This window comes from Ornithorhynchus anatinus, chromosome 7, assembly GCF_004115215.2.
Source record: "Ornithorhynchus anatinus isolate Pmale09 chromosome 7, mOrnAna1.pri.v4, whole genome shotgun sequence".
Taxonomy (NCBI): Eukaryota; Metazoa; Chordata; class Mammalia; order Monotremata; family Ornithorhynchidae; genus Ornithorhynchus; species Ornithorhynchus anatinus.
Genome location: NC_041734.1, coordinates 35916505 through 35938169, shown reverse-complemented (window position 1 = coordinate 35938169; position 21665 = coordinate 35916505). Strand labels below are relative to the sequence as shown.

Genomic DNA, 21665 nt, shown 5'->3' with positions numbered 1-21665 from the left:
AGTTTAGACTGTAAGCCCATCAATGGGCAGGGACTGTATCTGTTGCCGATTTGTACATTCCAAGCGCTTACTACAGTGCTCTGCACATAGTAAGGGTTCAATAAATACTATTGAATGAATATTACCATTTGCCAATCTATTCCATGATTTAACTGAAAGGACACTTTATTAACAGCCCCTTTCATAATGTACATGAATTAAGATATTTTGTAAGATAGCACAAACCATAGTCATCTTACAACAGTCATCTTGTCTTCTATCTTAAAACTTTGTAGCACTGATTGGGAATACTTTCTCACATTTGAAGGATTTATTCTTTTGTTTTAGAGGCCAACAGTTTTAGAATTTTATATGTACTCTTATAAAATTCAGAACTGCTGTCTTCCTGAATATTCTACAGACCTGGGATAAAGCAGGCTATCAACTTGTTTGGAGTGCCCCAAAGATGGATTTGAAAGAAGAGATAACACTATTCTAATCCCAGCTTTGCCACTGGTCTGCTACATGACCTTGGTCAAATCACTTCATATGTCTGAGTCTCAAGTTACCTCATCTGTAAAATGGGGATTGAAACTGTGAGTCCCACATGGGACAGAGACTCTGTATAGCCCAATTTGTATTAACCCCAGTGCTCAGTACAGTGCCTGGCACTTAGTAAGTGCTTAACAAATGTCATATTTATTATTATGAAATCAGACTTCATTCAGTGACACTTACTTTTAGTCCCTGAATAGGTTGCTAAACAACCAGACCTTCTTAGCCTTTTTACAAAGGCTATAAAAACTTCAAGCCCATTTAAGACTGGAGACATAGATATATGTTACTAAGCATTTGGGAATGCATCCATCACTAAAGGAGGATACACCCACATCCTTCATAATAAAGACCTAGGAATAATGATTATAAAAGCCCCATTTACTTGTATTTAACACCTAAAAATATTGGCTGAAAAATGTTTCTTTAATGGTTTTAATGAGCATTTTTAGTTATTTTTGAACAAATGAGATTTTCTTTTTTCTGAGAATATTTAAAAACTACTAAATTTATAGATGTGGTGAGCATATAGGAAGTGTCGTGTTCTCAGGTCCAAATTCTGTTATTTGGTTGTCCAGAGAAAAGACAAAAAAGGACACTTCGATGCATGTAACACTGTTTATATTGTCTCAGGCACTCTCAGTAACAAAATGATGCTGTGCTGACTCCCATCCCCTCTCAGCTGCACCTGGAGAGTTTCCAGTCTCGACTATGGGAAGGAGAGTCAAGCAGAGGCATACCCATTCCATTCCTAGCTTGGGCAGTGGCTAGCAAGTGGAAGACAATCTGCTATAAGTTAAAACTCCCCTGTGCAGGGCAGCAGTGGCATGGGAAAGAGTCGAGGGTGGAGACTCAGATTTACTGAGCGGACGGAGGTAATAGTAAACCACTTGTGTATTTTTACCAAGAAAATTATATGGAATCATTACTAGAATGATTCATTCATTCATTCAATAGTATTTATTGAGCGCTTTCTATGTGCAGAGCACTGTACTAAGCACTTGGAATGTACAAATCGATAGCAGAGATAGTCCCTGCCCTTTGACAGGCTTACAGTCTAATCGGGGGAGACGGACAGACAAGAACAATAGCAATAAATAGAATCAAGGGGATGAACATCTCATTAAAACAATAGCAAATAAATGGAATCAAGGCGATGTACATCTCATTAACAAAATAAATAGGGTAATGAAAATATATACAGTTGAGCGGATGAGTACAGTGCTGAGGGGATGGGACGGGAGAGGGGGAGGAGCAGAGGGAAAGGGGGGAGAAGAGGGTTTAGCTGCAGAGAGGTGAAGGGGCGGTGGTAGAGGGAGCAGAGGGAAAAGGGGAGCTCAGTCTGGGAAGGCCTCTTGGAGGAGGTGAGTTTTAAGTAGGGTTTTGAAGAGGGGAAGCTAATTAGTTTAGCGGAGGTGAGGAGGGAGGGCGTTCCAGGACCATGGGAGGACGTGGCCCAGGGGTCGATGGCAGGATAGGTGAGAACGGGGGACGGTGAGGAGATGGGAGACCGAGGAGCGGAGTGTGCAGGGTGGGCAGTGGAAAGCGATAAGGGAGGAGAGGTAGGAGGGGACAAGGTGATGGAGAGCCTTGAAGCCTAGAGTGAGAAGTTTTTGTTTTGTGCAGAGGTCGATAGGCAACCGCTGGAGATTTTTAAGAAGGGGAGTGACAGGCCCAGAGCGTTTCTGCAGGAAGATGAGCCGGGCAGCAGAGTGAAGAATAGACTGGAGCGGGGAGAGACAGGAGGAAGGGAGATCAGAGAGAAGGCTGACACAGTAATCTAGCCGGGATATTACGAGAGCCTGTAGCAGTAAGATAGCTGATTGGGTGGAGAGGAAAGGGCTGATCTTGGCGATATTATAAAGGTGAGACCAGAAGGTTTTGGTGATGGATTGGATGTGTGGGGTGAATGAGAGAGCCAAGTCAAAGATGACACTGAGGTTGCGGGCCTGAGAGACAGGAAGGATGGTCGTACCATCCACAGTGATAGGGAAGTCAGGAGGAGGACAGGGCTTGGGAGGGAAAATGAGGAGCTCAGTTTTGGTCATGTTGAGTTTTAGGTGGAGGGCAGACACCCAGGTAGATATGTCTTGGAGGCAGGAGGAGATACGAGCCTGAAGGGAGGGGGAGAGGACAGGGGCAGAGATGTAGATCTGTGTGTCATCTGCATAGAGATGATAGTTGAAGCTTTGAGAGCGAATAAGTTCACCAAGGGAATGAGTGTATATGGAGAACAGAAGAGGGCCAAGAACTGACCCTTGGGGAACCCCAACAGTTAGAGGATGGGAGGGGGAGGAGGAGCCTGCGAAGGATACCGAGAATGACCGGCCAGAGAGAGAAGAGGAGAACCAGGAGAGGACGGAATCCGTGAAGCCAAGGTGAGATAAGGTGTGGAGGAGAAGGGGATGGTTGACAGTGTCAAAGGCAGCTGAGAGGTCAAGGAGGATTAGATGGATGTGGGGTGTTCCGAGAGAGATGTGTCTATGGCTTTGCTATGGGTTGGACACTACTCGACAGCATGATAACAACGTGGATCCCCATCTCTACTCACCCAAACCTTAAACCTGTGGAATCCTCATCACCCCCTGAAATGCACCAGAGCCATTGTGTTCTTCTTACAGGACTCTCCCCAACAGAATGAAACAAAGTGCTATCTGATGATACACCCTGAGGTAGCTGTATTGCTCTGTTATATTGTACTCTCCCAAGCCCTCAGTACAGTGCTCTGCACACAGTAAATGCTCAATAAATGCCACTGACTGACTGACTAAGTGGGGCCTTGAACCTGAGAAATCAAGGAAACCTTAGTGGTATATGTGACCATCTAGGCCTGGGGTGGAGCCAGCTATTCAAATGGCTGGCGTTCTGTCAAAATGGATCAAATATCCACTGTTGGATTTATTCTTAATGCTGTGGGAAGCCCTTTTTTCTGCTTCCATAAACTAAGTGAAATGAACTCTTGCTTTCTCCAACATATTTCTCCACAGGTCGGTGGGCACACCCTCAGATTTCCTTGAGCACCATGAGAAACAGAAGAAATGGCACCTTAGAGAGCACCAGGGCTCTATGTTCCAGTATATCTCGCAGTACAGATGTTTCATACAGTGACAGTGTAAGTATTGGTATTAAAGACAAGCCATTCTATTATTATCACCCATTTTAAAAAAGTAATTTTGATCACTAAGAAACAAATGAGAAGTATCTGACTCTTGAGGGCTTACAACATTCATTTTCAGATACATATTAAAACTCACCTCCTCCAAGAGGCCTTCCCAGACTGAACTCCTCTTCTCCCTCGACTCCCTCTGCCACCCCCCCCTTTACCTCTCCGCAGCTAAACCCTCTTTTCCCCCTTTCCCTCTGCTCCTCCACCTCTCCCTTCCCATCCCCACAGCACTGTACTCGTCCACTCAACTGTATATATTTCCATTACCCTATTTATTTTGTTAATGAATTGTACATTGCCTTGATTCTATTTAGTTGCCATTGTTTTTACGAGATGTTCTTCCCCTTGACTCTATTTATTGCCATTGTTCTTGTCTGTCCATCTCCCCCGATTAGACTGTAAGCCCGTCAAACAGCAGGGACTGTCTCTATCTGTTGCCGACTTGTTCATTCCAAGCGCTTAGCACAGTGCTCTGCACATAGTAAGCGCTCAATAAATACTATTGAATGAATATACTTTGACTATCTTAGCAAATACTGAAGCTTTATTATTGTCAAATATGAAGATTTCTATTTTGTAATCATAGTGGATTTACTGCATTAACCCCAAATCTATTTAATACATTAAGGGTAGACCAAAAATCCTCCCCCAAAACATTGAAAAAATGTAAGTCAAGTCATTTTGGCAATGTAAATATTAAGAAAAATCTAGTGCATTTATCTTAATTCTGCTTATCAATCTATTAATAGCATTTACTGAATGCTTATTATATGCAAAGCACTATACTAAGCACTTAGGAGAGTACAATGTAACAGAGTTGGTAGACACATTCCCTGTCCACAAGGAACTTACAATTTAGAGGGGAGACAGACATCAATAGAAATCAATTATTGGTAAGTACTGTGGGCCTGAGGGTGCCATGAATAAAGGGTGCAAACCACTCAGTTTAAATAAATTTAGTCTGCAAACACCTCCTTTATTCTATAAACTCCTTGTGGAATTTATCAACTTATCAACTCTATTGTACTGTACTCCCCCAAGCACGCAGTCCAGTGCTCTGAACACAATAAGCATTCAGTAAATACCACTAATTGATAATACCACATGATTGCCGATACTGTTACTGTCTTGGGAATTGATATCTGGAAACGCTGCAAACCGTTTACTAATGCATACTTTTTTTCGACTAGGGAATTTTCCTTCTCACTTTGTAAAGAATCTAGAGGTTGAGTAATTGTGCCTTTGTTCATTTTTTGTCAGAGTGCTTCATTCTTTCTGCTTAGTCTACCTCAACACTAAAATTCAGATATTTTAAATTTGGGTTTGATTCTGAAGTCTGTTAAGATAAACTGAGCTCTTAAGATTTCTTTGAAAGTCGACAAGTAGCTGTCATTGTCTAATTCTCATTTAGTTATTTGAGTAATTTACAAAGGGTACAAAAGAATGATTATATCAAGGAAATCCTTACTATGCGCTCATCATTTTATGCAAATCATAAAGATCGACTCTTTTTAAAAAAATCCAGAATTTTTGAAATTTAAATCCAAATTTTACCCCAAATAAAAATTTCCATAAACCTAATAATTACAGCCCAAATCATTAAATAAAATGAATTGGTCTAAAAAAGAAGCAGTGTTCCAGAAAATGGTTCAGGCACTGGTTTAGATAGTGAACACTTTGCATGAATGGGAAAAATGTTAAAACTGGATCAGTCACAATTTCTTTCATGTTTCCCTAAGGATTTGTTCAACTTTATTCAAGAACATTTTAAGAAGAGAGAATGTGTCTTCTTCACCAAGGATCCCAAGTCCATGTAAGCAGCAGTATTTTTTATGTTAAAGCTAAGTGGTTTGAAAAAAAATGTGTAGTAGAATGTGACTAGGACATTCATTCCATTTGACAACTGTGCTTTCTGGCTGAATATCAGTGAGGGTGTGGAAAGGGGCAAGAGCTCTTTCCTTTGATTCCAAATTCATTATGACTAGGAAAGAGGTCCCCTTTTCCTTAAGTATTGGAATAGATTGCTTTCAAAGGAGTTATTCTGCATTAATCAAGTTAATGCTGCAGGAATTTGATCCACACTTGAATAATTATTTCCCAGACCCAGCCCTGGCTTTTTTTAATGGTGTTTAAGTGCTTACTATGTGCTGACACTGTATTAGGGTAGATAGAAGCCAGTCAGATTGAACACAATCTTTGACCCACATGAGGCTCAAGTCTTCATCCCCATTTTACAGATGAGGGAACTGAGGATCAGATCAGTTAAGCGACTTGTCCAAGGTCATACATAACAGACAAGTCACAGGCCAGAATTACAATGCAGGTCCTTCTGACTCTCAGGCCATTAGACCACGCTGTTTCTAGAGAGCTTTAAAATGATTAGGAAAAAAACCCTACTAATATTTCTTGTTTCTCCCTTCTACAATTCTTTCTCTGCTCCCTAAAATGTTAACAGGAGTGGGAAGAATCCAGGGAAAGATTTCTTTAGAGTAGAGGAACTGATCAGATTCCTGATCACACAATTTATGAGAATTCCCCATTCCCCATGAAGCAGAAAACCAAGACCTGGCTTATATTTGACATTCCTTGATACTAGGTTTAAAGATGAGAGAAGCAAACTTCAAATAAATTTTGAATTCCAAATCTGTTTAGCAAAATCCCCTTTTTCAGTTTCTGTGAGATGAACTGTTTCCTAAACTTTGTCAATGTGGTTAAGAGAAGCACTGCAAAGAGTTTCTGGGCATCTGATAGTAAGGGAGAAAGGTGGGAGAGAAGCACATCCTTAACTTGCCTTTTACCAAACTCAGGAATACTCTATGAAATAATTTGGATTTCTTGAAGATAAAGAATAATGAAAGAAAATGGGTTTGGTACCTATTCAGTGCTCGCAGTGAACTTAATTATGTGTCTCTCATTACTGTGTAAGCTCCTCGATGGCAGGGAATGTTTTTCATGCTTCTGTTGGACTTTTCTAAGCATTTAGAACAGCATACTGAAACCAATGAGTTTTCCATAAACACTTTAGCTCCTTTTCCTCCTCCTCTTCCCCTTCCATCTCTTCCTCCTCTTCTCTTTATTCTACCAGTATACTACTATTCCAACAACTACATTACAGATCCAAAACAGAGATATTGCTCTCTAAGACTACTTTGCTTTTCAGATTCCTCTGCTAAAATGAGGGGATAGTCCCCTTTTTTTTTTTAACTCATTGAGGGCAGGAAACGTCTACCAACTCTGTTACATTATAATCTCCCAAACACTTAGTACAGTGCTCTGACAGTGTAAGTACTCAGTGAATACTATTGATTGATTTAACTTTGTTATCCATTCTTCTACTATCCAGTTATAAGATATGAACTGAAATTCCTAGCCTGCACCTGATGTTTCTCTTTTCATCCTTGCCCCTACTTCTGCTTCAATCTGCTTCCTGTCTCTATCCTTATCCCTACTGCTTCCACAACTGGACACTCTCTCCAGGGCCAATTCTGCTGTTCTTTCTCTCCCTAGTAGTTCAAGATACAGTTTCTGAGATTCCAGTTCCCTGCTCCTATTCCTAGACTACTTTTTCCCTCTCCTTGGATGCTCTTTTCTCTTTTTTTCCTGCCTTTCATCTTGCCTCCTGACTCCGGCATGAGTTCACCTTCTAAGCCAATTACCATCTGTGTTGAAGATGCTGCACAATCAAAGCTCTGGAATGTGACCCAAATGTAGATTGCTTTATTTTTTTATATACAGACTATATTATGACTGCAACGTGATGGGGGTAAATAGCTGCCTAAAGTTTTGAGAACTGGATTAGTAAGCAAAGAAAGCCAATAGTCTTCATTTTAATGCCTGTTTCTTAGTTTCATTTCTTAATTGAGACTTGGAGCGCTCTCCGACTTATTCACTCCTTTAGTTTTATTAATTATGAATCCCTCTGATAAATGAAAAGCCCACCCACCATTGGGGAAAGAGTATTATGAAGAAAAGAGAATTCGCCAGTGTGTGAGGGTATTGTCTTAGTTCCAACTCTAGAAAAAGACACTTCTACGATCAGAGAAGAATCATTAAAAATGGAAGAGATCCTGGATCTGATACTCAGTATGCTATGATTTTATAATCCAGAAGGAAATGTAATCAATCAACCCATCAAATGTGTTTTATAATGGACTTACTCTGGACAGAGAACTGAAGCGATTAATAAATGTCATAACTAACCAAGCTAACAAGCTCCAGGAAACTGTTTCATTGCCAACCTGGCTGTTGAATCAAGTCATATGCAAGCTATTCTTTGCTGATGGCTAGAAGCTGTACTCAGCCCAACTGAGATCAGGGTATTTTTCCAGTCTCCTATAAGGGGCAGTCCTGGTCTATATTTGCATTTAAGGGATCAGTAATGGACAGCTATGGTGCTGAATAAGAAGGTCCTATTGTTTCAACACACCCCAATTCACATATATAACAATTACATCTCTTCAGAATGAAACTACAACCGTGATTTTTAAAATGATATTTGTTTAGCACTTACTATGTGACAGGCACTGCTCAAACTCTGGGGTAGGTCAAAGTCAGGTTGGATACAGACCCTGTCCCACATAGTCTTAATCTCCATTTTATAGATGAGGGAACTGAGGCACAGAGAAGTGAAGTAACTTGCCCAAGGTCCCACAGCAGACAAGTGGCAGAGCTGGGATGAGAACTCAGGTCTTTCTGATTCTCTGGCCTGTATTCTATCCACTAGGCATACTCATCAACGGTATTAATTGATTAACTGAGAGCTTACTGTGGGCAGAGCACTGTATTAAAGGCTTGGAAGACTACAGTGCAACAAGGTTGGTAGTCACGTTCCCTGCCCACAGTGAGCTTGCGGTCTAGAGGGGAAGACAGACATTATTATAAATAATTTGTATTAATGAAATACAAACAAACATGCAAGCATCTTTAGCCCTCATTTCCACAAATTTCACCTAACCTTTAATGTTTTCTGGGCACATGTTGACTATTAATGATATTTATTAAGGCTTTATTACATGCTGAGCACTGCAAGAAACACTGGGAAGATTGCAATCAACTGCTGGGATTTTTCTCACTTTCTCTTCCTCTCTTTGTCTTCTTGATTCTCTCTGCTTCTATCTCTGTCTTTGTGTGTCTTTGTCTCTCTATGCCTCTCTCTTTCTCTGTCTTTTTGTCTTTGTCTTTCTGCCTCTGATGTGATGAGTGATGTGAGTTGTCATATTGACCAAGCGGTATTTATTGAGTGCATTCTGTGTGTGGAGCACTATTCTAAGGGTGTGGGAAACTGCACATTAGCAGAATTGAGTGTGTACTAAGTGCACACCCCACCCCCTTCCTCTCTGCCTGCCTGGCTTCCTCAACCTGCCCCAGAGCTCTCAACAGAGTATTTGGCCACTGACCCAGAGACAAGTGGAGAAAGGACTGAGGAGACAAGGAGGGGCAATGGGATTGAGGAAGAGGGGAGGTGGGGGATAAGATGGGGAGAAAAAGGGAAGGAGTGTGTGTAAAGGAGTTCTCTCTCCCTGTCCCTCCCTACCCTCTCCCTTCTCCCCAAGCCCCAGGTTCTACATTTGCAAAACTAGGTGGGGAATGGGGAGGCCAAACCCTGCAAGTAAGGTAGAAAAAGGGTCAACTGACTGTGGGGAAACAGTGTGATCTAGTGGATAGAGCACAGGTCTGGGAGACAGAAGGATCTGGGTTCTAGTCCTGGCTCTGCCACTTGTTTAGTCAAGTCACTTAATTTCTCTGGGCTTCAGTTACCTCATCTGTGAAATGGGAATTAAGACTGTGAGCCCCAAATGGAACAGGGACTGTGTCCAACCAGATTACCTTGTACCTACCCCAGCACTTAGAACAATGCCTAGCACATATTAAGTATTTAACAAATACGATGAAAACAAAACAAAACAAAAGCATGCCAGTCTGCAGGAGCTCACAGTCAGGGCCCAGGAGAAGGAGGAGGCAGAGAAGGAGGAGGAGGAGAGAGCTGGCAGTTCATCTGTCTCAGAAATGGACACTGCAGCAAGAACATTGCTCCCTCCCTGTTTAGGGAGAAAAAAGCTCATTGGAGACATGATCTAAAGAGAGACTCTGAGATGTATTCAGTGGAAGAAATGTCTGCACTGGACTCGTGAACACTTATTAAATACTTTTAATGTTGGGGATGATTGTGAAATGCCAAAATGAATTGCCCAGTCATCAGGCACTGTACAGATTTGAACTCTTTTCCTCCTCAAGTTTGCCAAGTCACATCCCTTCCCAACTCCTAAGACCTCCTTAAAAGCCAAATCATTCAGGAATCTCACAGTAACTAATCCCAATTTCTCTGGTGATACTATCACATCAACTACCCTTGGCTCCTACATAAATATCTTTTATGTATCCCATTGATTTATTCACTTTTTTGCTTCCATTTTTAACAATAATAATGTTGGTATTTGTTAAGCGCTTACTATGTGCCGAGCACTGTTCTAAGCGCTGGGGTAGACATAGGGGAATCAGGTTGTCCCACGTGGGGCTCACAGTCTTAATCCCCATTTTACAGATGAGGGAACTGAGGCACAGAGAAGTTAAGTGACTTGCCCACAGTCACACAGCCAACAAGTGGCAGAGCTGGGATTCGAACTCATGAGCCCTGACTCCAAAGCCCGTGCTCTTTCCACTGAGCCAATTTTTAATAAATGGTATCTGTGCTTTTATTCTTGCCTCTATTGTATGCTTAAAACATGTGCCCATCTGTCTCCCCCATTAAAATCTAAGTTCCTCAACTGTACATTTTATACCTTTTATTTATTTTGTATATTCTTAGGCACCTAGTACTGTGCTCTGCACATGGTGGCTACTCAATAAACATGTCTACTGGTTGAAAAATGACTAAACACAAAACCCAACCTTAAATTATAGGACATTTTGCACACTTAATTTCCAACAGTTCTGGTTGTTGAAAACTTTCTAATTGGCTAATAAGATAATGATAAAGTATTTGATAAACTTAAAGTGCTAAGGAATGCTTAACAATTATTAATTTATCTTTTGAATTTTTAAAACAGACTTGAGCAGCAGCCTTAAAGAGAACATTAAAAAAACTAAACAAAAAATCTCCAAACCAAGAAGCAGTGATGATGGCATAGCATGAAAATATTTTTATTGTAAAATTGTAATATTGCTTGCCTAGACATTTGCCATAAATTCTGGGAAGACCCTACAATACCTGTCTCTATGTAGGCTTTAGAGAAACATAAAATATTGATGAACTGATCTGATTATTTTTTTCATTTTGATTTCAACTAGGGACAACATATGTAAATGTGGTTATGCTCAAAGTCAGCATATAGAGGGCACTCAGATTAACCAAACTGAGAAGTGGAATTATAAGAAGCACACCAAGGAATTTCCTACTGATGCCTTTGGGGATATTCAATTTGAAACCTTGGGAAAGAAAGGAAAGGTATGTAGCTCTATGGAAATCCCTTTGCTAGCCACTGCATGATTCTTTTGTCAGAATTGGTCTGCTCCTCCTTGTGATTTTGAGCAACTATTTTCAGGTGCAGGTTGAATAGATCCAGATGGTGACTGGCAGTATGCCTACTTTGGGATAATATTTTGGGTAAGACTGAACATTATCTGACTAGCTTCTGTCACTGGCCCCATCTGGCCAGATTTTGACTGGTTGACTAATCACATTGGCTGTGAGTGGTGGAGAGCCTGAAAGGACCCAACCTTCTGCTTCCAGAAGGAGAGTAGGACTGCAGATTTGATAGGCCCCCAATGCGACCTGCCAATCAGGAGACTCAGTGACAAAGGGCCTTCAGAATGGACAGTGGTTTCTTCAGATTCCAACGTCTTCGACACAGTGCTCTTTCCACAAATCCATTAGATAGCCTGATTTTCCCCAGGCTGATTTGAATCACAAGAGGAATTTTCCATTAGGAACATTCTTTCAAATTCTTGATGCATTCTATCCATTTCATTTACAGCACTGACCACCTGAATTTGCATGTTGACATTTACTGTGAGAAAAAAAAAGCTTCATTTCATCTAGTGGAGCTAATCCCTGACTTCCAGTACCCTATCCCATAGTATTTGATATATTACCTCAGCCTGATAATCACTTCTAAAGAAGTCAATTAAAGCTGAAAATGGAAAATAGAGACAATATAAAAAGAATGTTCTTTCAGAATTAGGTAAAGAAGGAAGGGTTTAGGAAGAAAACATTCAAAATGGTAGTAATGTCCCTGGAGTAGAATTCAGGTTGGTACATTTTGGGTTGGAAAATCTGTAGTAGCATTTTACCCATATTCAGAAAATTTTGATGTTTCAATAATAGAATTAAAATAATGCGGGAATACTAAATTGGTAGAGCAAGGTGTTCTAAAATTTGCACAAGCCTGAATTCTATCCTGAGCAAAGTGAATTATGATTCTAACCGATGACATCATTGAGAAGCTGCATGGCTAATGAGAAGCAAGGTGGCTTAGTGGAAAGAGCATGGACTTAGGAGTCAGAGGTCATGAGTTCTAATCCCAGGTCTGCCATCTGTCAGCTGTGTGACTTTGGGCAAGTCACTTTCTTGGTGCCTCAGATACCTCATCTGTAAAATGGGGATTAAGACTATGAGCCTCACATGGGACAACTCCATTGCCCTGTATCTACCCCAGTGCTTAGAACAGTGCTTGACACATAGTAAGTGCTTAACAAATACCAACATTATTATTATTATAGAGTACAGGCCTGGAAGTCAGAAGGATCTGGGTTCTAATCTTGGCTCTACCACGTGTCTGCTGTTTGATCTAGGGCAAGTCACTTAACTTTTTTGGGCTTCAGTTACCTCACATGTAAAATGGAGATTTAGAGTGTGAGCCCCATGTGGGACAGGGACTGTGTCTAACCTGAATGACTTGTATTTATCCCAGTGCTTAGAACAGGGCTTGGCACATAGTAAGTACTTAACATTTACCATAATTATTCATTATTATTAAGTACCATTACTATTGTCTTTTTGCCTCTCCATGAAGTACATCCGCTTATCGTGTGACACGGACTCAGAGACCCTCTATGAACTGATGACCCAGCACTGGCACCTGAAAACACCCAACCTTATTATCTCAGTGACAGGAGGAGCTAAAAATTTTGCCCTGAAGCCACGTATGCGCAAGATATTCAGCCGGCTCATCTACATCGCTCAGTCTAAAGGTTAGAAATTCTCTTCTCCCAGGGAGAAAATCATTTTTTCCAGTGGATTCTGAGTACATTGTTGTAGCCTATTTCAGTGGAATGCTGTGGATCCTGGATTTATTTCATTGAAAAAGTGAAGTTATAAACAAGGCTACGTTATCCTTATCTGCACAGCTTTTGGCATGTCAAATAGCTTCTCTTATAGTGACGTACCTCCATGAGCATAAAGGGTAAAAAAAAAAATCCTTTTTCCTCTTCCCCTTTTTGTTTTTTGGAACAAATAACCGGTAGATCAATGGCTCTAATGAGATTTGCTTAGAGAAGCAATGTGGTCTAGCGGATAGAGCATGGCCTGGGAGTCAGAAAGACCTAGTTTCTAATCTTGGCTCCGCCTCTGGTCTGCAGTGTGCCCTTGGGCAAGCCACTTAGCTTCTCTGTGTCTCAATTCCCTCATCGGTAAAATGGGGATTAAGATTGGGAGCCCCAAGGTGGACCAGAGATTGTGTCCTACCTGATTTACTTGTATCCACCCCAGTGCTTAGAACAGTGCTTGACACATAGTAAGTGCTTAACAAATACCATCATCATCATCATCATCATTATTGTTGGCACACCCATACCAACATCATAAACCCCTCAGACCACTATATTCCAAATGTGAGACCTTGATGGAGGGTTTATTTTACATCAGGCAAGGACAGCCATGTAATAATAATTATGATGATGGTATTTAAGTGCTTACTATGTGTCAAGCACTGTTCTAAGTGTTGGGGTAGATACAAGGTTATCAGATTGTCCAATGTAGGGGTCACAGTCTTTTTTCCAGATGAGGTAACTGAGGCACAGAGAAGTTAAGTGACTTGCCCAAAGTCACACAGCTGACAAGTGGTGGAGCTGGGATTCTAACTCATGACCTCTGACTCCCAAGCCCATGCTCTTTGCACTAAGCCACGCTGCTTCTTCAGGTACACAGTATTCAGTGCAGCATCTCCCGGCTTAGGTAGACAAGGGTAGACAAGGGGAAACCTGAACACAACATTAAGATAAACAGCAATGGCTCACCCAAAGCAACTGGTGCAGCCATCATTTTTCAATGAGGGCACTTTCTTTTCATTACTATGAAGATAACACATAGTAAGTGTGTGACTGTGGGCAAGACACTTCACTTCTCTGTGCCTCAGTTACTTCATCTGTAAAATGGGGATTAACTGTGAGCCTCACGTGGGATGACCTGATTACCCTGTATCTCCCCCAGCACTTAGAACAGTGCTCTGCACATAGTAAGCGCTTAACAAATACCAACATCATTATTATTATTATTAAGTGTTTAACAAATACCATAAATAATAATAACATGAAGAAGATTCACTCATTCAATTGTATTTATTGAGCACTTACTAGGTTAAGCACTGTACTGAGTGCTTGGGAGAGTAAATATAACAACAGATACATTCCCGATGGCATTTATTAAGCTCTTAGAATGTGTTAAGTGCTGGGGCACATTCAAGTTCCCCAGCATGAAGCAGCATGGTCTAGTGGATAGAACATGGGCCTGGGAGTCAGAAGGACCTAAGTTCTAATTCTGGCTCTAGCACTTGTCTGTGTGAACTTGGGCAAGCCAATTCACTTATCTGTGCCTCAGTTACCTCACCTGTAAAATGGGGATCAAGATGGTGAGTTCATTGTGGGACAGGATCGGTATCCAGCCCAATTTGCTCGTATCCACCCCAAGGCTTCATACAGTGACTGGAACATAGTAATTGTTTAATAAATACAATTATTATCATTATTATTGAGTTCCCATCCCAGATAGGGCTCACATTCTAAGATATTAGAGATGAGGCAACTGAAGTTCAGAAGAGTTAAGTGTCTTGCCCAAGACACCAAGCAGGTAAAGGGCAGAGGCAGGAAAAATTAAAGCAGATCTCCAGACTCTTCATCTTGTGCTTTTTCTCCTGGGCTGGTCAGCCTCCGTGAATTGCCATAAACATCCTACCTGTTTGACAACCCCATAACCTCAACTCATTTCTCTCATTCAGCACACATATTCAGTCTCTCACCAAATCCTGTCATTTCAACCATCACCATATCGCTAAAGTCCACCTTCTCCTCTCCATCCAAACTGCTACCACATTAATCCGAGCACTTATTGCATTCCACCTTGACTACTTCATCAGCCTCCTTGCTGATCTCCATGCCTTAGGCCTCTTCCCACTCCAGTCCACAAGTCACTCTGCTGCCCAGATCATTTTTCTACAAAAACGTTCAGTCCATGTTTCCCCACCCCTCAAGAACCTCCAGTGGTTGCCCGTCCACCTCCCCATCAAACAAACTCTTTACTATTGGCTTTAAAGCACTCAATCACTCAGCCCTCACGCTTTGCTCCTCTCATGCCATCCTACTCACTGTACCTTGATATTAGCTATCTCATCGCTGACCTTTCACTCACATCCTGCCTCTGCCCTGGAACACCCTCTCTTTTTATATTCAAGAGACAATCACTCTCCCCGCCTTCAAAGTCTTATTAAAAGTACATCTCTTCCAAGGGGTCCTCCCTCACTAAAATGTCACTTCCTCTTCTCCAACTCCCTTCTGTGTTGCCTTTGCACTTGGATTTGCACCTTTTATTCCCTCCTCCCCCAGTCCCACAGCACTTATGTACATATCTGTAATTTTTTTATTTGTATTTGTGTCTGCCTTCACCTCTAGAATATCAGCTTGGAGCGCAAAGAGCTTTTCTACCAACTCTATTTTGTTATATTCTCCTGAGTACTTAATACAGTGCTCTGCATACGTAAGCACGATTGATTGACTGATTAGATTCTTTCAGGGACTTTTGTAAAATCTAATTTCAAATGTAGCCCCCCTTCCTAGGCCACGTTGTTTGCTTTTTGAATCAGCTTCCAACTTTCACTTCTAGGTTCATTTGTGATAGGAGGGGTAATGGTTTTGGACCTAGTCATGGCCTATAAAAGTAAGGCTATTTTGTGAGCAGGGATTGTCACTGTGTATTGTTGTATTGTACTTTCCTAAGCATTTAGTACAGTGTTCTGCACACAGTAAGAGCTTAATAAATACTATTGATTGAATAAATGAATAGTAAGTGCTTAACACATGCCATTAAAAAGAAAGAAAAAGTCTTCCTCTAATACCCTAAATACTTTGGGCTTTCACTTCCTTTACAAGTTGCTCCCAGGTAAGCAGATGGTCTCAGCCAGGATGAAGAGTATGCCATTTGAAAGTTTACCACTGAGTTCTAATAATAATAATTATCGCATCTGCTAAGTGCTTACTATGTGCCAGGCACTGTACTAAATGCTGGGGTGGGAACAAGCAAATTTGGTTGGACACAGTCCCTGTCCCACCTGGGACTCACAGTCTCAATCCCCATTTTGCAGATGAGGTGAGGCACAGAGAAGTGAAGCGATTTGCCCAAAGTCACACAGCAGACAAGTGGGGGATCTGGGATTAGAACCCATGACCTTCTGACTCTCAGGCCCGAGCTCTAACCATTACTCCATGCTGCTTCTCACTTCCAGCGACTGTCTCTCATTCACAGGGGCATGGATCCTGACAGGCGGGACTCACTACGGCCTGATGAAGTACATTGGAGAAGTGGTGAGAGATAACACTATTAGCAGGAACTCAGAAGAGAACGTAGTGGCTATTGGCATAGCGGCGTGGGGAATGATCTCCAATCGGGACACCCTAATCAGACACAGTGATTCTGAGGTAGGCGAAATCTATTGTTATTTGAACAAGGGATTAGAGAGAGGTTTGGAAGCCAAATACAGGGAGACTGTGGAGCATTTAAATTGCTTTATAATAATAATTATGGCATTTGTTAAGTGCTTACTAAGTGCCAAGCACTGGAGTAGGGACAAGTTAATCAGGTTGGACAAAGTCCCTGTCCCACAAAAGGTTCCCAGTTTTAATCCCCATTTTGCAGATGAAGTAACTGAGGCCCGAAGAAAGTAAGTGACTTGCCCATGCTCACAGAGCAGACATGTGGTGGAGCCAGGATTAGAACCCAGGTTCTTTTGACTCCCAGGCCCATGCTCAATATGTGTGTTACTCTAGAGGGAGTTTAGAATGTAAGTTTATAGAACATAATCATGAATCATGTGTCCAAACTAATTAGCGTCTAGCTACTTCAGCAGTTAGTACTGTAGAGAAGCAGTGTGGGCTACTGGATAGAGTACAGGCCGCGAATCAGAAGGACTTGAGGTCTAATCCCAGTTCAGCCACTTGTCTGCTGTGTGACCTTCAGCAAGTCTCTTAAATGCTCTGTGCCTTAGTTACTCATCTGTAAAATGGGATTGAGACTGGGAGCCTTTGGTGGGATATGGACTGTGTCCTTCCTGATTATACTGTCTCTAACCCAGTGCTTAGTCAGTGTCTGGAACACAGTAAGCACTTAGCAAATATCACAGTTATTACTACACTGTTGTTACTGTTAATATTATTATAGTGTCTGGCACATAGTTAACACCTAGGAAGCAGCATGACCTAGTGGATAGAGCACGAGCCTGGGAGTCAGAAGGTCATGGGTTCTAATCCCAGCTCCACCACTTGTCTGCTGTGTTATCTTGAGTAAGTCACTTCACTTCTCTGGGCCTCAATTCCCTTATCTGTAGAATGGGGATTAAGACTGTGAGCTCCGCATGGGACAGGGACTGTGTCCAACCCAATTATCTTGTATCTGCCCCAGAGCTTAGAACAGTGCCTGGCACAGAGTAATTTCTTAACAAATACAATTATTATATTATTGTTATTCTGAAGTGTGGAGTCTTGAACACTTCACCTACACTACTTAGGCACTCTGATGTCAATTTGAAATGTTTTTCCCAAGTGAATTTGACATTAAGAATGTATTAGGCATTTCCCCTGATACAGATTTTCTGTTTGTAAAATAATCAGTGCATATTTAATGTTTAAAAGACAAGTCAGACTCGTGGGGTTATGCATAATGCATGGGATTTTGAAACTGTTTGCAGATAAGACAGAGACAGATGGATGAGCTCAAAGGGATAGAGTGTCATTTGTATAGCTTTTCTCTCTTGAATTTTATCAAATAAATGGGCCTCATGATTCCTATCTTTTTTCCATCCACAATGAATACAAGAAGGATTACAACAAAGGATTCCAATGAACATTTCCCTTTTCCAATATTTGTCAAAATATCGGCACTTCATAAATACTGCATTTTCATATTATCTTCTGATCCTTTTCATTTATCAGTAAGCAGTGTAGTATAGGCTAGTGATCACAGACAGCATAACTCTAAAAGACAGATTTTCTAAGTATAGAAAACATTATCTACAATAGAAAGCATTGAATTGAATGCCAAGATTTTGCTCTTTAATGAAATTCTGTGACCTCAGTGTCAGTTTAGAAAAGAGCACAACTCATTTTGAAATTTTGAAGTTTTTGTACCTAATATTCACTGAGTGATGGATGATAAATCCGTGAGGCTGGATAGTTGCCTTATGAACGCTTATTGCTTTTCCCTTTATTTCTTTCCCTTCAAATTTGGCAACTTGCCTTTGTTTTGAAATCAAACAGACACTGAACATTTCCCAGGCATATTTAATGTCTTCATTAGTGCCAAGAGAAAAAAGAATTGTAGAAAGAAAAGTGATTTTTGCATGGTCATATTTTAAATGATTTCATTACCAGTTATGTCTTCACTAAATTGGCATTCCTTCTCATCTAGAAGGGTTCTAGCTAGGAAAATAATTCTACAGAATTAAACGTTTTCATTTGTTACTTAGCACATGGGTGGTAGCTCCCTGCCAACCAGGGCTTGCATTTCATTCAGCATGCACTAAGTTGGAAGGTTTACTTGGGAAATAATATTTAGTTCTGGCCCACAGCCTTAAGTGTATCTTCTCCTCTAGAGCAACTCCTGACACCCTCCTCAGTAGACCTACCTAGAGGGGAAATCCCTTAGGCAATGAAAAGGCTATTTTATGGAATCTGAATTATTCAAACATTAAAATGTAATTGCAATTCTGATGGAAAAAACAGCCAAGTATCCAGAATCTTTGCCTGAACTTCACATCATAATGGGCCTCACCCGTTATCTGTCATTCTAAGCAATATTTTTGAAATCTCACAACTGGTACAGTATAGGTGAGCAAATTACTTTAGGTCTGTTTGATTTCTATCTGAGTGCCCCAGTCCCAGATGAAGGGCTTGATTTATGATCTGATAACGAGCCACATTCTCTAATTGGTTCCAGCAGCCTGGCATAGTGGATAGAGCAGCGGCCTGGGAGTCAGAAGGTCATGGTTTCTAATCTCTGCTTTGCTGCTGGTCTACTGTGAGACCTTGAACAAGTCACTTCACTTCTCTGGACCTCAGTTACCTCATCTGTAAAATGGGTATTGAGATTGTGAACTTCATATGGGAAACAGGGACTGTGTTCAAACCGATTTGCTTGTATCCACCCTAGTGCTTAGTACAGTGCCTGGCACATAGTAAGCGCTTAACAAATACCATCAGCAGCAGCAGACAGGATCTGATCAGTTTGGGCTATCTGCCAATTACATGATGCAATCTGACCCAGATGAGGAGGAGGGAGAATCTGGGCCATTTTCCCTTTGCGTATTGCAATGCTGCCTCCTGGCTCCATGGGAGAGGTGTCATGTTTTGCCACCATAATTCCCAGCCCCAGGTCTCCTACCCCTCTGGAGGACCAAAAGGACATACTGGGGGTGGTCGGGGGGAGATCTGTGGATATGAGGCCAGGACTGCCACTCCTCCAGAGGATGGAGAGGATTCACAGGAAGGCTCTCAGGATATTGTGTCACCACTGCTGCTCCTCCAGAGCCCAGAGAGGATGTGCAAGAAAACTCCTGGGGTGAAATGCAGCCACTGCAGCAACTCCTGAGGACAGAGAAGACAGGGAGGGGGCTTCTGGGCTGTCATGCCACCGCTGCAACCACCGATCCTCTGGAGGACAGAGAATAGGCAAGGAGAAGAAGTATGGCCTAGGGGATAGATCACGGACCTGGGAGCCAGAAGGACCTGAGCTCTAAGGCCGCTCTCCCACCTCTCTGCAGGATGACCTTCATTCATTCAATTGTATTTACTGGGTGCTTACTGTGTGCAGAGCACTGTACTATATGCTTGAGAAGTACAATTCGGCAACAAATAGAGACAATCCCTTCCCACAGTGGGCTCACAGTCTAGACCTTGAGCAACTCACTTCATTTTTCTGGGTTTCAGTTACCTCATCTGTTAAATAATAATAACAACAATTAATAATAATTGTGGTACATTAAGCACATACTATGTCCCAAACACAGTTCTAAGTGCTGGGGTAGATACAAGTTAATCAGGTTGGTCACAGTCCCTGTCCCACATGGGCTCACATTTTTATACCCATTTTAAAGGTGAGGTAACTGAGGCACAGAGAAGTTAAGTAACTTGTTCAGGGTCCTTCTGCCTTCTAGGCCTGTGCTCCCTGTACTAAACCATACTGTGAGCCCCATGTGACATATGGACTGTCCAAGCTAATTACCTTGTATTTACCCCAGCATTTAGTGTGGTACCTGGCATACAGTAAGTACTTCATAAATACTATAAAAAGATGGTTGGAGGGAAACACCTATTGCTGTGGTAGGGATAGGGGTGGGAATAGTAAACCCGTTGTTGGGTAGGGATTGTCTCTGTCTGTTGCCAAATTGTACTTTCCAAGTACTTAGTACAGTGCTTTGCACACAGTAAGCACTTAATAAATAAGAATGAATAGTGGAATGCCCCACCCTATCTCATCCCCAGTTACTGCCCCTTGTTGCGAATATGGAGACTATGTAGTCTAAACCACCTAGGCAATGGAATAGAAACTGAGATAAGAAGACCGATTACCAGCTCATCTTGAAGGACTTCACCTGATAAATCACAGCTCAAAATCTTCCTAATCTGTCATGGAATCGTCACAATATATTCGTAACATTTTCAGGAATATTTTTCTGCCCAATATATTATGGATGACTTCAAGAGAGATCCATTGTATTGCCTGGACAATAACCACACTCATTTACTGCTGGTTGATAATGGCTGCCACGGCCACCCAACAGTGGAAGCTAAGCTGCGGAATCAGTTAGAGAAATACATTTCGGAGCGAGCTATCCAAGGTGAGTCAGAACTTTGCTAGACCGTTAATCAAATGGTGACAATAAAATCAAGGCTTTTGGGTAAATTGTATGGGTCAAAAAATTAGCCTTGATGGCAGTTCGTCTTGATGGTTGCAAGTTTTCATTATGGGTCTGAGCTATCCAAACACTGTCTTTGGTTTTTCTACCTTACTTTTCTACTTCAGTTCCATATCTATGCAGGGGCTATCATATTTACTTATATAACTGTCCCCTAATAAGCAGTGAATGTAAAAAGTGACAGAACTGTGTCAGGATAGGAAGAACCACAGAGTCATTGTTATACTGTACTCTCTCCAGTGCTTAGTATAGTGCTCTACAAACAGTAAGTACTCAATAAATACAATTGAATGACTGAGTCAGAATGGCTTGTTTAATCACTGCATGACTGTTGTATGAAACACTAGCCAGAGTGCAATAAAAGTAAAAGTGGCAGTCTCAAATACCCTCAATTTTCTCTTTCTATTCCCTCCTTTCCTCCTCCTTTTTACCTCTTTATTCTCCTGGTCCCCTTATTACTAGATTTAATTACCTATGTAGCAGCCCCTCCCTTATTTTGGAGTTGCCAAAAAAAATTACCAAAAGTGGAGCAGTTATGGGAAGAAATATGATACTTTTTAAGACAACCAGCA

General features: G+C 41.5%; 1 protein-coding gene across 1 annotated transcript in view; it reads left to right on the top strand.

Moving 5' to 3' along the window:
* The first annotated feature begins 3526 nt into the window (after positions 1-3526).
* Positions 3527-21665, top strand: part of TRPM8 (transient receptor potential cation channel subfamily M member 8) — a 70902-nt gene continuing 52763 nt past the window's right edge. Inside the window, exons 1-6 of the mRNA XM_016227669.3 lie at positions 3527-3646; positions 5440-5513; positions 10988-11144; positions 12712-12889; positions 16431-16603; positions 20841-21015. Of these exons, the coding sequence (XP_016083155.1) occupies positions 3557-3646; positions 5440-5513; positions 10988-11144; positions 12712-12889; positions 16431-16603; positions 20841-21015 (847 nt within the window). The 5' untranslated portion in view covers positions 3527-3556. The remainder of the gene's footprint in view (positions 3647-5439; positions 5514-10987; positions 11145-12711; positions 12890-16430; positions 16604-20840; positions 21016-21665) is intronic.